This window comes from Nestor notabilis, unplaced genomic scaffold (genome assembly GCF_000696875.1).
Source record: "Nestor notabilis isolate BGI_N333 unplaced genomic scaffold, ASM69687v1 scaffold1826, whole genome shotgun sequence".
NCBI lineage: Eukaryota > Metazoa > Chordata > Aves > Psittaciformes > Psittacidae > Nestor > Nestor notabilis.
This window is the reverse complement of record NW_009932159.1, coordinates 13,820-28,938: the sequence shown is the minus strand read 5'-3', so window position 1 is coordinate 28,938 and position 15,119 is coordinate 13,820. Positions and strand designations below refer to the sequence as shown.

At 39.2% G+C, this 15,119-nt stretch overlaps 1 protein-coding gene across 1 annotated transcript in view; it reads right to left on the bottom strand.

Moving 5' to 3' along the window:
- Window positions 1-9,457, bottom strand: part of STK32B (serine/threonine kinase 32B) — a 49,668-nt gene extending 40,211 nt beyond the window's left edge. The window contains exons 1-2 of the mRNA XM_010016224.1: window positions 9,385-9,457; window positions 309-398 (exon numbers count right to left, since the gene is read on the bottom strand). Of these exons, the coding sequence (XP_010014526.1) occupies window positions 309-398; window positions 9,385-9,457 (163 nt within the window). The remainder of the gene's footprint in view (window positions 1-308; window positions 399-9,384) is intronic.
- Window positions 9,458-15,119: the final 5,662 nt, after the last annotated feature.

Genomic DNA, 15,119 nt, shown 5'->3' with positions numbered 1-15,119 from the left:
GGGGGGGGGGGGGGGGGTTGTTGCATGAAGTAACACAGCTGATAACCTCCTGAATTTGCTTCACAAAACCAAACAGAACCTGACTAGAAGAAGCATAAAGACCAGCCTCCCAAGCTCCTGCCCCATCCCTCACATGGAAAACATCTCCAGTATTTTCCATTGTTAACACATAAGTACTGTCAAAAAAAAAACCAAAACCTGAGTACATTTATTTGTATGCTCTTACCACTTAAGATCATTTTAATATACCATTCGTCAACCTTAATGTATGACTTTTCTTATGCTTTTAAATGGTCTTGAAAACTTACCCATATAGGGTTTTGTGCCAGCCATAGAAGATGCTTTTTCTGAGCCTTTCACTATGGTTGCTATGTTAAAGTCAGTGATATGAACATGTCCTGCAATTACACAAAGTAAAAGCAGAAGTTAAGACAGTACATCATAAAAGTTTTCCTTCCTTCATTTAACATTTAAGTGACAGTGGAAAGAGATTAAATTGGAAAGACTCATAACAGTTCAAGGAAACTTCCTATTAAAACCTTCTCATAATTAGAAAAATCATATTGGCAGCAAAGTGATGGAACACTTTTCTTGCACAGTTGCATCCACCACCTGCTCACAGTGCTGAGCCTTTTTTTGCTAGGCACCCCTGAATCTTCTCCTGCCATGAGCATTAAAAACAATAACTGTCTTCTCAGAGCAGCAGCATGCAAGGAAATGAAATCTCCTTATCCCCAGCTAGAGTCACCCCCTCACAATCTCAGGTATTTGTGACATCTGTCTGCTATCACATCCACATCATGTTACCACCAGCCTGGCTTTTTCTGAGTCTCCTCAGGGCAAAAAAGGAGCAGAGAAGGAAAAGGGTATTTTTATCATACAATAACTATAAAATTAGATCTATGGTAGCAGGAGAGCATGTATGTTAACAGCAGCAGGTCCCAAATGATCACTCATTCGGCAGCAGGTTGCAAGATGAAAGATAAGTGACACAAGTCAGCCTCAGGACTTTCTGCCTGACCAGCCAGACAGCTGATTTAAACTGAACTAATCATGCTGGATGGCCCAAACCTGCTGTCATTACTTTTTTCCTGGGGTAGTTTATGACGAGCGTAGGTTAAACTGAAGCAATAGTTGTTCATCGTGGCTTGCCATAGGCAGGTAAACTGAACATAAATCCAGCCCGAAAACTGCAGGCTTTTAATTTGGTAAGTCTGCTGTTGTGTTTTGTATCTCCACTTAAGGACTGGTTTTATGTAGCAAAGTGATTGCAGATATTACACTCTCTGTGATTACATCTGGCAATGCCATTGTGGAGGACAGAGTACAGGGAAAAGTGTTCCCTTCTCACTAGCCCTGCACTCGGATCAGGATTAATTCATCATGTGTTGAACCAGAGTCTTGAGTGACAAGCTCTTGTGATTTTTTTTGTGATCAAGATCTCAACCTCATTCAGTCCACAGAATGGAGCAGACTTTGGGCATGATGCAGTTATTAAGCCAGGGAGGTTGTTATCATGCTTGCTGCCAAAGGTGAAAAAGAGTGTAACAAATGACTGATGCTGAACGTTACCGTGGTGCCTGACAGAGGAACAGCAGTCTCAGCAAAAGATTATGCTGCTCTGACAATCTAACCTAGATCATGCTCAAAGTCTACAGGAGATATATCTGCCAACCTCTAACAAGTCTGCAGCTATGCATATGTGAATCAAAATTCTCAGAGGCCCCTAATTTGTCCGGATCTGAGCTGGTTTTGAGGGGAAAAAGGAAGAAGGCACGTCCCGCTGTTAAACTTCAAGCCATTTCTCCAAATGGGAGGCACAGTAGAAGTTTTTGATGACATGGTTTGCATGCGTTCTGCACTTCTCTCAAAAAAACTGCTTACATTTTATTGTCAATTTCTTCCTAAGACACGCACACAGGAAGACATCTGCCCACAGCAGACAAAAACTGTGCAAAGAGGAGAGTGATCACTTTATAAGGAGAGGGAAGTGTTAGGCTGCCATGACAAGAATCACTATTCACAGCCCAGCCTGCTGTTGGATTTCAGGGTGGCATTCCTCCTTCCTGGTGGCTGGAGTGTAGCATGTTTGCAGTTTATTTCTGCAGTAATAAAACACCATGGCAGAAGAATTCTTGAAAATGATAATTGAACCACATACAGCCACCTCATGACAGTGGTTTTAAGCAATTCTGTGTACACTGTGGAACAAAAAGCTGCAAGGATCTCAGCAGACTAATACTTTCTTCTTTCTTGACAGATAACTATGTTTTCTAGAGATAAATATAAAGTCCTGTCATTTAAATGACAGCATTGTAAGCGATGCTCCCTATTAGAATGCCAGCACCATAGCCTGTTGCAAAACATCTATTGCATAATATCCATTCAGACTGATCCAAATAGTTGATTTGCAATGAGAATTGCCTCTCCTGCAGTGCATTGTTTTCTTTCCCTGTTATTTTGTTTCTTTTCATTTAACAAAACCAAAATAGCATACGTGAAATGTTGTATACACTGATTGATGTTTTTTGTTAAAAATGCCTTTCTGCAAGGTAAGGAATGGATTGGGTTCTGCATAACTTCTCTGCATCCAGCTGCTGATGTGCCACACTGTACATGTAGCAGGGCAGAACAGAGCTGTGTCTGTACCACTGGAAAAACTCCACCTTTGTTCTTCCCCACCACAGGGCCACCCACAGCCCATGGTCTGCCTGCAGACAGCCTTTTCCCATTGCTCTAATCAGCTATGGAGGGAAAGTAAGGTGTCCTCAAGGCACGCAGATGGCTGTGCTGCCTCAGGGGCTGTGCACAGCACTTGGTGGGAGCTGTGGGCTTGGATAGAGGCTGTGTCTGGGATCGAGTCAAAGCAGGGGTTCACCCCCTGCACCCGGTGGCAGTGGCAGAGGGCTGGAGGGATGTCCAGGTAGAGACTATGCACACCACTGAATGGTTGCAATTCTTTTAAGCCTAGTGACTTGTTTTGTTTGTTTGGGTTCTTTTAAATTTTTCATTTCTGGTGTGAATATTCCAATGAGAATTAGACCCCAATTCTCTGTAAGAGCCCTTCTGAAAATCAGCCTCTAAGACATCTTTTACTACAATTGTTGCATATAGGAAAATAAAAGGTTGCAGTGAATATGCTGGGGTACTAGCTACTTCATGCTGGTTCCAAAATTTCAGTTCATGGGGACTATTGCCCATCTGAACTTCACACCTTCTACATGATCTCCCTTTCTGGATATGACTGCGATTAAAGAAATGACAAAACCAAGTTTGCATCCTGGTGCAATATTGAACTAATCAGTATGTCAGTGCCACTTGGGTTTAGCTTTTAAGAGCTGTGAAGCAGAGCAGTGCACAGCAGATTCAGCAATATCTAACTAGATTCAAGTCTCACAGGGAAAAAGCTCATTGCTTAATCCCCATGGCTGTATGACCCCATCTGATAATAAGATGATGGTGGAGAGGAGGGAAAGGCAAACAACCAAATTCCTCTGTCTCTCTGCAGAGTGGTTTCCTCAAATCATCCCAGACTGCAGATTTCACATACACCAACATGTGCATTGCAAGTAGAAAGTATTTCAAAGGAAATTGCATTCCTTCAGTCAGCTTCTAGTTAAGTTTTTAACAGAGAAAACTTGTAAGTTAATACCTACAGCACAGTATATGACTTTGAGAAGCTTTATACATGCACTTCAGAATTACTAAGTGGCTTTTATGCCTCACTTTTTCACATGGCCTGAAATTCTCAGTATTTGAGGTAAAAAGCAAATGATCTTTGGATTATTATTTGATTTTTGAACAAATCATAATGATGATTAAAACAAGTCCTGAACAGTGGCTAACTAAATGGTGTTAGTTAGACTGGCTGACTAACACTGAGCAGAGGAAAATGTATGTGACTGCAAACCTCATTGAATTTCTCAGAGTTTGAAACCAAAGGGGTGAATGTGAGGGCAGAGAGAAATACCAGACTGGAGTTAATGCCACCAACTCATCATGAATCAGAGCTGATGGGAAATCTCAACATAGTATCATTTTGGAGCAAATTCAGATCTGATTTATCCTCGAAAGGTCAAACCCGATGAACAATTTAAAAAGCCTCTCTCTGGGTTCATCTGTACTACGTAGAAGAGCGTAAGCTCATATCCATGTGAACTTGGCATGACTTTGGCAGTCTGTCTCTAATCATCAGGGACATTGTTAGAAACCCTATTTCATTGCTATAGATGGGTTCAGCGAGGCTGTGCATTTCAAAAGGGTAGGCTGTATAAGGGCCATGTAGGCATATATTCAAATATATTTTCAACATGTAGATAGCTTCAGGTGGATGAATTATGCTGAAAACATTCATCTTGTTAGTCAATTTTGGAGGGCTAAATGAGATATAGTCCCTGAAAATTGACTGTGGGTATGATAAGGACAGGCCTTGATGCAGCCACACCAGGTACATCTTCAGTGAAGACTTTGTCTCCCAGACATCACTATACAGTAATTATTTTGCCAGTTCTGTTCTTCAGAAATTAGTCTTGAGGTTCAAAATATTGAATTTATGGATGTTTTTTTCATCTTATTTTTGGTTTTAGGACCAAGATTGCTCATTAGCTCCATCCTTCAATTTTGCTGTTATTTTTCAAATGAGAGCTGAGATTCTCATGTAATCAAGGAAATAAAGTTTTAAGGAAAACTTTGATGATCATAAACCAATATAATCATATATAATAAGGCACATATGAATGCCAGCTTAAATCTGCCTTGCTCTTCCATTAGAGAAATGATTACAGAGTAAAATTATCACTACCAGATGCAGAAATTGAGCCTAGTCCCCAATTCCCCAATCCTAATAAAACAGAATTAGTCCTGTTAAGTCTGAGTGAAGAATTAGATCTGTGATGTCAATATGGAGAACCACCAGGAAACAGTTCCATGACCAGAAGTAGGGGGCATGTGGTGCAATTAAAGGTGGCACCTTCAAAATGAACAAACAAGTAGTGAGTCTTAACATAATCTGTATTTAAGCACAGTGGTGTTGAAGATGCTAAAAGTTTCCTCCACTCAAGGAAGCACCAGAGAACACCATGGAAAAGACCCCTGGAAGTTATTACATGTGTGGAAACCATATCCAGCTCAAGAAATGCCTCAGTCACAAAAGGCTGAAGGTTGGGTGAGTGCATGGGGGAAGCACCACAAAAACTTGTCTCATTTTATATCCTGCTGTGTCATATGCTTTTTGGAGACTCTTGGAGAGAAGAAATTCATCCGGATGGGTCTTTGATCCAGTGTGATTGCTTTTCCGCTCTGAAACTGAAAGCTTGTATTTCTGTAACACTATCTATTGCAAGAGAGAGTGGCAAAAGGACTGGATCAGTGTATTATAACAAATTAAAAAGTCTGAGGCTCTTCGGCTGACAGGAGAGTGCTGAAGGAGATTTTAATACCATGAATGTTGTGGTTGTAACCTATTATTCACCAAATCCTGCAATTCTAGAAGTAGAAGGTGTTTTTTGAGAGAAGAAGGTTTCAAAACATATAAAACACTTTTCTTTCATGAAGGATGGTGCACTTTTCTACAGCATATTGCTCCAGGAGGTTGTAGAGGCTAGTAGCAACAGTTCGAACAGGCAGTAGACAAACTCACTCATTAACAAAGATTCAGCCAGAGTCTAAAGGGACTATCCAGGCATACTCTAATATCCTAATACAAAAGTTGTGTGTGACAGGAAGCACTGAAACATTTGGTGACTAAGTGGCAAAGAGCACGCTCCATGAATGGTATCTATTTCCTCTTGACACTGCTTGAGACAGAATACCAGCTGAGGGTTTGGGTCAGACCCAGCAGGCAGTTATGCCTCAGTAAACCAAGTAGGGACCTTGCTGGGTCTTATGAAATGTTGTCCTGAAAAACTTGCCTGAGAGGAAATGAGACCCTTGCAAATTTCCTGTAAACGGAGTGTACTAATGGTGTGGTCACTCTACACAACACAAAACCTGGAAGCTGGAGTAGAGCCTCAGAATACCTGCAGAATGACCAGAAGTGTTAATATCGATGGTGCTAGCAAACAGCTATAACGTTATCATCTCTTCATCAGGAACTGTAGAGATAGGACAAGAGGTACTGGGTTTAAACTAAAACATGGGAACCATTCTATGATTCTATGAAAAAAGGGAACATACTAATCTGTTTGCCATTGCTTGTTTTTCTCCATTCTAGGCATTCTACATCTCCTCAGAAATCATGGATCATGGAAAGATTTAAAGACATCTCTAATTTCCTTGATATTTCAGAAAAAAATTACAACGTGGACCAGACTTGCCAGATTTCAGCTTTAAATGCTGTTATTTCAGTTATATTGTTCTAAACCACTAAAATGAAAGGAATAGTAGAGGAAGCAGAATACTGTTATTAAGAGAGTTGTATAATACTTTTCCCTGTACAATGATAATAGCTTTCCTGAACCATCAAGTAGTCCCTTCATCTACCACTGGAATAATTCTGTTTCAGATGCATGTTAGCAGAACAGAACACTACTATGAAATTTAGACATTAGAATTAGTCATAAGAGCTTTCTGGGAGAGGTGGGAGGGAAACATTACAAAAGAGCTTTAGGGACAGCATTCGTTTCCTTAGAGAGGTTTGATTCCAGTTCAGAGGTTGAACCCTGAAATCATCCCTTTCTCTCCTCAGAGAACACTCATCTATAGGATAAAGAATCTCTCCAGGAGACCAGGCAATCATCTTCTGGTAGGGACTGAACAGTATTTTAAGCAGCTAATTACACCATTCTCATGTAGCATTGTGCTTCTCATGGTTATCAATCATTTATTTCCACTGATGCGTGAGAACCTGTGCTCAGCAGTGTTGAGATGTGGCTTTGCTGAGAAGTATATGGGAAAATTCATGGTTCCTCTGCCAGAATGATTTTGAATATGTTGTATACATTTTCATAGTCTTTATTTGTACATTAGATTTTCATGGCTTAAGAAAAAATTCCTGTTTTCACCACTTCTGTATTCTAAACCATAGAGATAAACTGTAGTAAAACTACTAGTGTTAATGAGCAGAAATATCTGTGATCTGTAATGCTGCTATATGTTATGAAAGTCAGTCTATTTAACTGCTTGAAGATGTAAGGCAGTGTGAATGGCATAACACTACAGTTTGGCTTCAGCCAAATAGGTTTCTTCAGTGAAGTCAAAGAAATCTAACTCACTAAGACAAACTTCTAAATGTTGTGCATATCCAATTCCATAACACCTTGTGTAAGCACAGCTTGTTTAATGAACTGTAAGAAAGACCTAGAGGTAAAGTCAAGCATACAGGAAACTGTTCTGCCATCTTAGAGGCCACGGGCTAAAATAAAGTTCCTTCCTGTGCACCTGGTTAGACTCATATTAGGTGAATTTGTTATGCTTCCTCTACAGTGTATTTATGGTGCATATATTCAGCACATTTTTCTATTAAGTGAAACCTGGTGATTTACAATGTTGCAGTTTAATCAAAGCTTTTATGGACTTCAAGGATAGCATTCATCTTGCAAAATGTACATCTATATGGTGGATATCATCTATACCTTTACTCAAAACTTTTAGGTATTAGTCACCAAATTGAAATAGATACTGGAATGTAGTGCAGACATCCAAAATAGATCAGGTGATCTAAAACATGTCTTTGTCTTTCAGTTATCTGTAAAGAAAGTCTGTGATGACAAAAAGGGTACAGACACCTGCTCAACTGATGTCACTTCATTTAGTGAGTTGAGGTGTGTGGACACTTATCCACATAACAGGTCTGTGAGCCAAGGATCCATGAACTGACTAATTCTGCTGACCAAGGTGTATCTGCAAGTCTGGGGAAAGCATGGTTGTTGTACTATCTGTCTGCAGGTATGCTATAAGGCAGTAGTATTCCGCTACTTTGCAGAACAGAGGCTATCCGTCCCCAATTTCCATGCTGTCTACAGATTATTTTATTGTTGAACAGTTTATAATCACCAAAAAAACTTGATTTTGCAGCATATTGCTCACTCTGATGTAGCTTCTCCTCTGCAATACTTGAGCCCCCATAGGAAAGCTCTAGCAAGGGCCTAATTCTGTGCAGTAATTGACCTTGATGAGGGGCAAGGAGAGATAAGAGCCATCTTACTTCAAAGGCTGTCGATCAGAGATTTAACACACTCATAGTAATTTCATGTTGCCTTTGACATCTTTAATTCACCCAGGACTTAAAGACAAGATATTTCTGTTTCATGCTTATTTGCTGATATCAGCGTCTAGGGAACATTAACCTTGATGGGTCTGAAGCATTGAACTCCTGAAGTTCTAGATGGTTTAAAACTCCAACATTATTTAGCTTTGTTGGCTTCCATATTCCCAGGGACAAACTCCAGCTGTTCACAATGTTACCTCTTTAATCAACTTTAACTTCTATACACAGCAGCTCTGCAATGGGTTTTGAAAAATATGCTAACGCTGGCATAATTTCAAGTTTATATTTGCTCAAAGATTAACTGCTTTTAATCAATTTCTGAGGGGAATAAAACACAAGAAGAGTTTCCTGCGGTAGCAAACATACATCTCTTTTTTCCATTGGGTCTTCCTCCTGTACATATTTCTGAGCTGACTGATAGAACATTAATGCCTTTTTTACCTGTATTTTCTCATGTTCTTTCTATGAATAACTGCAAAATTATGCATGAGGTTTTAGCAAAACTTGTCATAGATAGCTTGTGTGTGTAAAATCTAAGTTTAAAGAAGCGAGCTGCTTTTTTTTCATACCACACCTTTTTTGTTAGAGATCATAGAATTAGTACTGAAAGTTTAAAGCTGATTATGTTGTCTAGTCTTTTTTATGTTATTTAAGCCAGAACTACACGTAGAGCCATAAAAATCTTGCAGACTTCGAGGCAAATTTCCAAATTCCATATCTAAATTTAGGAAAGTAATTTCAGAGATCTACATGAGAAATAATTTGCTCTATGAAATTTCTTAACCACTCAAAAGTTCTAACAGGGGAAATAAGCGCTTGGTACTGTTCTACTGGTAGACCCCTAAAAAGGGATTATGGTGATTCACAGTAATCCTGTTAATAAAATACTAACTTCTTTTATCAGATGTCCCTGGTGATCTCAGTATATCAATACATACTAAATTATTTCTTCTTCACATCTTGCAAATATCAGATTAGTTTGTTGTTGTGTTTGTTTTTTTTCTCAGTAGCAGGGGAAATTACAAAACCCACAAGGTGGACAGACAGACTTTGCAGAGAAAGCCCAGATTTAGGTAGGAATCAACATCTAAGGCTGATGTACAAAGCATGTCATGAGCATGTCACTGAGATTTCAAGAATTAGAGATATCTGAGAGAAAGCAGTCAATATTCACTTACCATGCTCATCCAGTAGTATGTTGTCAGGTTTGATGTCCCTGTAAAATAAGGAAAGGAATGAATTACTTTTCATACCCAGAGAAAACCTGCGATTTCAAAGTTTTGCCCATCTGGGTATGAGGTCCAAGTCACTTAAATCATTACAAAACCAATGAACACCATATCACACATAAAGGCAAATGATTTTTATCTACATCTCTTTACTGCCCTGAGAAAACATGCATACTAAAGAGGCTTTCTAGGTTTCCATTTCATGTGGTTTTGTATTCAGATGGTTAGCATTGACATGGATTTGGTTTTCAAGATTATACGCTTTATTCTTTATAGCAGCAGGAACAACGAGATGGAAGATTTGCATCTAGGAGGTGCCTGATTGCCTCAGGGACTCCGCATTTGACAGACCCGAGAAATCATTTAATTGGAAACATCGGTGATCTACCCTTTCTGCCAGACCCCGCTAATTGGCCATGCTCACATGCATGATCACTCACATACTGTAGAGTCCTGCTAGCTATCTTATGCTAATTGGATAAGGCAAGCAGCTCTCCTTTTAGCCCCTGAATCCCCACTTGTCTGTGATGGCAGGTACGATGCTGAAGAAAGGAACAGGGATAAGTGAAGATGGAGATTACGATGTGCTGTAGCATTAGCTCAGTTTTGTTATTCTTGGCACAAGGGAACAACATCACCCTAGAGAACTGTACTTTCAGGATCATTTCCTTGACTTCCATTCATGCTGCTGTAAGGGGGGATGGAGATGGCTTTTCCCAGTCACTGTTGCGCATTCCCACCCTCTTTTTTGGTGCAGACCTGTTCTGGGGGAAACTCATCTCTCCCCTTTGACTGCCTGGATTGGTCACTGGTTTGGCTCGCCCTATGGCTTGGTGACTGCGATGCAGTGGTGTTAGGTGGCCCTGTCTTTTCACTGCCAACTTGCACTTCATACAGTTTTGAAGCCTTGCTTTTGGTGCAGCACTGCCAGAGTGGGAGACTCGTCAGTCCACCTAGAGCAGAATATTTGCTGTTTGGGCTGCATTTTCCATTTATCTCAAAGACAAGGGACCATAAACTGTCAAAATAAGCTGTTGAATGAATCTGCAAATGAACTCCAAACACTTCCACTGATGCAGTTTCTTTTAGCCAAAGTATAGTTTGATTATTCCAACTTAAACATTTCCTAGAAAATCCTTTCCTGACTGAAATACATGCTAACACATGCTTAGATTTTCTAAAAGGTTTTTTCCAGTGTGCCTGTAAATGAAATAAAGAAAACTGAAATGTTGCAAGAGAAAAAGCGTTACATCAGAATGACTTCTGAAGTAAATGTCATACAGGAATAGGATAGTGATAGCAATTATGATATGTATATTGCTTGCATGAAACAAGTTCACTTATCACTCCAACTCCACACATCTATTGACAAAAAAAGGCAGGTTACAGTTTAGTATTCTGAATTCCAAGCTCTCTAGTCCGTCCTGACAATCATATGAAATTGTGAAGTACACTAAGATTATGTTTACAATTTGTGTAGCAGCAGCTGGGGAAACGTGGGACAAATAAGAAATTACTTTGAATCATTCCCTGCACAGTTGGAAATAACGTGGATGTGTCTGTGTAAGGAAAAGGATCTCGCTATGAATTACCATCTGGAATAGACATTTAAATTTATACTGATATATCAGTGTGAAATACTGCATTTTTTCTGCACAACTTACAAGCTATCTATAATTGTCTGATTCAGCAGCAGTTCTAGTTATATGTGTAATAAAAGGAGAAATCTCTCCTACAGCCCACATCACCCACAAACCTCCAAACTCTGACTTATCATATCATTTACCATATCAAAACATTTGCTTGTCCTCATATCATGTGAGTGAATTTGTGAGTTACAGGTGAACTGTAGGATTAAGTATCTTCGCTTATATTATAAAACTTCTCTTTGATTGAATTATCATAGGAAATTCTATATGGTTTTATATATAATGTTACATCTAATCTCTCAGTTGATGAGACAGTTTTGGAAGAGCTACTGTTCAACTGGTATCAGCAAACAGTCTCTGGGTTTTGATAACCATTTTCTGATAAGAATTGGAATTGTGCTTTCATGCTGAATAATCTTTGTGGTTGATCCACATCTTGAAAATACAGCAATGCCTTTCAATGGAAAAAAACATGCCACAGTTTAGTCTATTGAATTATATATTGTAAAACTTCATAAAAACATCTTAAACTTTGTCTTCACAAAGTTTAATGAGCACAGTCTGACTCTGCACCTCTTGTGGGTGAAAAGGGATCACACCCAAGTACATTAGGGCCTTTGTGGCTTCCTAAAATCAGTGATACATTGAACATCACTTCAAATTGTTTTACCCAGTTTAAGAAAATAAGAATTGGAATGGTACAACTGTTAGTGCTTCACTGAGAATAATACTGATGAAAAGGAGAAATTCAGCCCTGTGAGCTACTGCCATGTATATAACAATGCAGTGCCCAGGGATTGCTCATTACAAGACTGTGCCTTTTCTTCAAGAAGATGAGTTTAAATAATTTGAATATCTGCTACGGTATTGCAACATTAAATAGACTACACATTTTTATTGTCACCAGAAAAGACAGCTGTGTGTATCATCAAATATAGTCTTCATAAAGTTGTATCTGTAATGTTCAGAAAGTTGAGTAGTAAAATTAGATCTGTGCTTATCTTTCTGTTACTAATTCAGGCAGTGGCTGACTCAGATTCACACGGACCATAAGGCTTTTCCTGCCTAAGAAATATTCCCCACCGTGGCTCTGTCAACTTCTCTTATTTTGCTCAGAGGCAGGACTGTAGCAGGGGGCAGGTACAACAGTCTATCACCTTGCACAGAGCAGCTCTACCCCTCAGTTCCTGTGGCAACTTTATAGACTCATAACTGTGTCTCAGATCTCAAAATAGGCTATTTTAAATGGCTTTTACAGCAAGTAAAAATCATGAGCTACCTTAAGCCAGAAGGTGAACAAGTTTCTTAAGTAAGATACTGCTGTTTAGGGATCACATGCCTGGAGATGTGTGTGATGCATAGATGCACATGGCAGGTGAGAAAGCAAAGTGCGGGGTCACTGTGAGGATCATGCTTTCCAGCAACACTCTGTTATGTGGTTGTCCCCACTTTACAGCATGCCACTAAAAGCTCTCCTCTCCAGAGGCAGCTTGTTGAAAGACTCCAGAGGAACAAGGCCACTGCTCTGCCCTTGCACTGACCACTAGTTGCTAGGTGCAGGGCAGGGAGGGTTCATCACAGCCAAGGGGAAGACTTTCCAGGTCTAGGGGCATTGCAATTGAAGTTACTGAATATATTCAAAATAGAGGGCTTCCAGCATCTGTTATACAAAAACCAGATAGTTCCTTTAAATAAATACTGTAGTTAAACTCATTTAAATGGTAAAAATACTGTCTATGTGGGAAGGTGGATTCAAAATACAAAACCTCTTTAAATTAGGCAGTTCAAATTCAAACATGTTAAGTAAGTAGAATTCTGTTTTGACTGCATATCAATTCTTCAGAAAACATTTTTCCTCTTAGCAAGCATGTTCAAACAACAGGGTGTGAAATTCAGTACCTTAACTGCAGGGTTTTCCCATTATGCATATCCCTAGCCATGAGAGCGAATTGCAACACCCATTGCATCTTAAATCAGTATCATAAGAGAAAGTATCATCTTAAATCAGCTCATAAGGGAAACTGAAGAACTTTTGAAAGGAGCAAACTCACTCATAGATTGGATTCAGAAGATCCCTGAGCTGCTCTCTAACCATTCATCAAGCAATGACCAGCAGAGCCATGGCAGTGTCCTTAACATTGATTTCATAAACACTTCCACAGTCTGAACTGGTGCTACTCCAACTCTTCATACACAGAAAAATCAGAGCAACATAAAAATGGGAGTAGAAAAACCTTCAAAGTCTTTGTTCAGTGACAGGACCAGGCAAAACTAATAGAACAGCTGGGCCAAGAAACTCAGAGGTGCAGACAAATGAGAAAACCTGGAAAAATCACAGTTTAATTGTCACTTGTTGATAATGCCTGTGAAACCATTTCTAGAGTTCTTCAATTGCCTTGGTTACGTCAAACAAGAGCTGCACAAAGGATGAAAGTACAGTAAGAAGGTGTTGCATATGATTTCCAAGTAGGAAAGAACTGTTAATATTCTAATTGTATCTTTTATAATATCTAGGCTGAGTAAGCATTCAATATTTGAAGATATTCGCTCTGCATGAAAGCAGACCATGAGTGTGGCTGGACTTAAGTTTACTGCATACGCCAGAGGCCTCCGAACTGAATGATTATAAATGACTTAGGTTCAAGTATCTGTAGTTTTTTTCCATCAATGTTTCTTTCAGGTGTTACTAAATGGGTTAGAAGCAGATTTCTAAATTAAGAAGCAGAGTTGTGCAGTCTTCAGCCTCGGAGGTTTTCAAGACCTGAATGGATAAACCCCAAGCGAACTGGTCTGATCTGAAAGCTGACCCTGTTACGGGCAGGACATTAGACTAGAGGCCTCTGGAGGTGTTTTCCAGCCTGATTTAGTCTGTGAGTCTATGAAAAATAATGTATGGAAGTTCAAAGTCCATCATTCTTATTCCCCCTCCTTTTGGCTACAAGGAAGTTCATAAAAGACTAAAGAGACCTGGGAGAGGACCACATATTTGGAATTTAGTGCCTTTGGTATAGTCCACTGCATTTGAAAGCTAGTCAAACCTTCCACGTGTTAAATTCTGTCATAGGACGTGAATGCTCAGTAGGAATAAATAGCCTGTCTTCAGCATGAAAGGCTCAAACAGAAATACTCGGCTGTTCAGCACTGGAGAGGTCTAACACAGTATTTATTAGGTATGGAAGTGGTAAAAGGATGAAGATTATTTCACCTGAAAAGGACTTTGAAATCTCAGTAAGAGTGAGCAAAAGAAGGTGATTATATTGCCAGTGTCAGATAAAATTGAGAATAGACACAAATTATATGTATACATCAGAAAAGGAGAATATGAATTACCCATCAGGATTTGTGACCATAAACAGCCTTCTAGAGGTCACCATTTTGTGTCCTTTATGTAGGTCAAGTAGTCTTATAAAGAAGCCTGAAAAACATGTGATGATGCCATTAGCTCTAAAACCTGAAATCCAGAACAATTTCCAAAAAAAGTTTCACATGGGCTGCTTCAAATTAGCAATGAGGACATTGTAACTTTTGAACTCTATTGATATCAGTGGGTCTTGAAACATCGACCTAGAAATGAAAGGTGTGTGGTTGGTGAAGTCAACCATGAATTGCCCTTTTTTGTGAAGGAAAAAAAAGTAGTAGCTGGTTCATTGACTACCACTTCACATTGATAACAAATAATTCTAAGTAGGTTACAGAAAAATACTGAAAATAAAGGTGTTATGCTGCAATTTAAAACAAAGGTAAGCCCTTCAGATTACCTGATTTCACAGCATCTAAAAGAAAACCATCAAAAAATAAAAGAACTGGGGAAGGCTGAACAAAAAATTCCCTGGGAATAAAGAACAAATAGATTAGGTTTGTTTAGTTAACAGAAGAGATCTGCAAGATGTGATGTGACAGGCGTATCAAATAATAAATAGTATCTAGATGGTCATTAGAACTTTTCTATTTGCTTTTGGAAGATGAAAGCAAGGTTCATATTTCATAAAACTGAAGTGAACTAAACAAACAGGGTTTTTATTTAAACAACTGAGA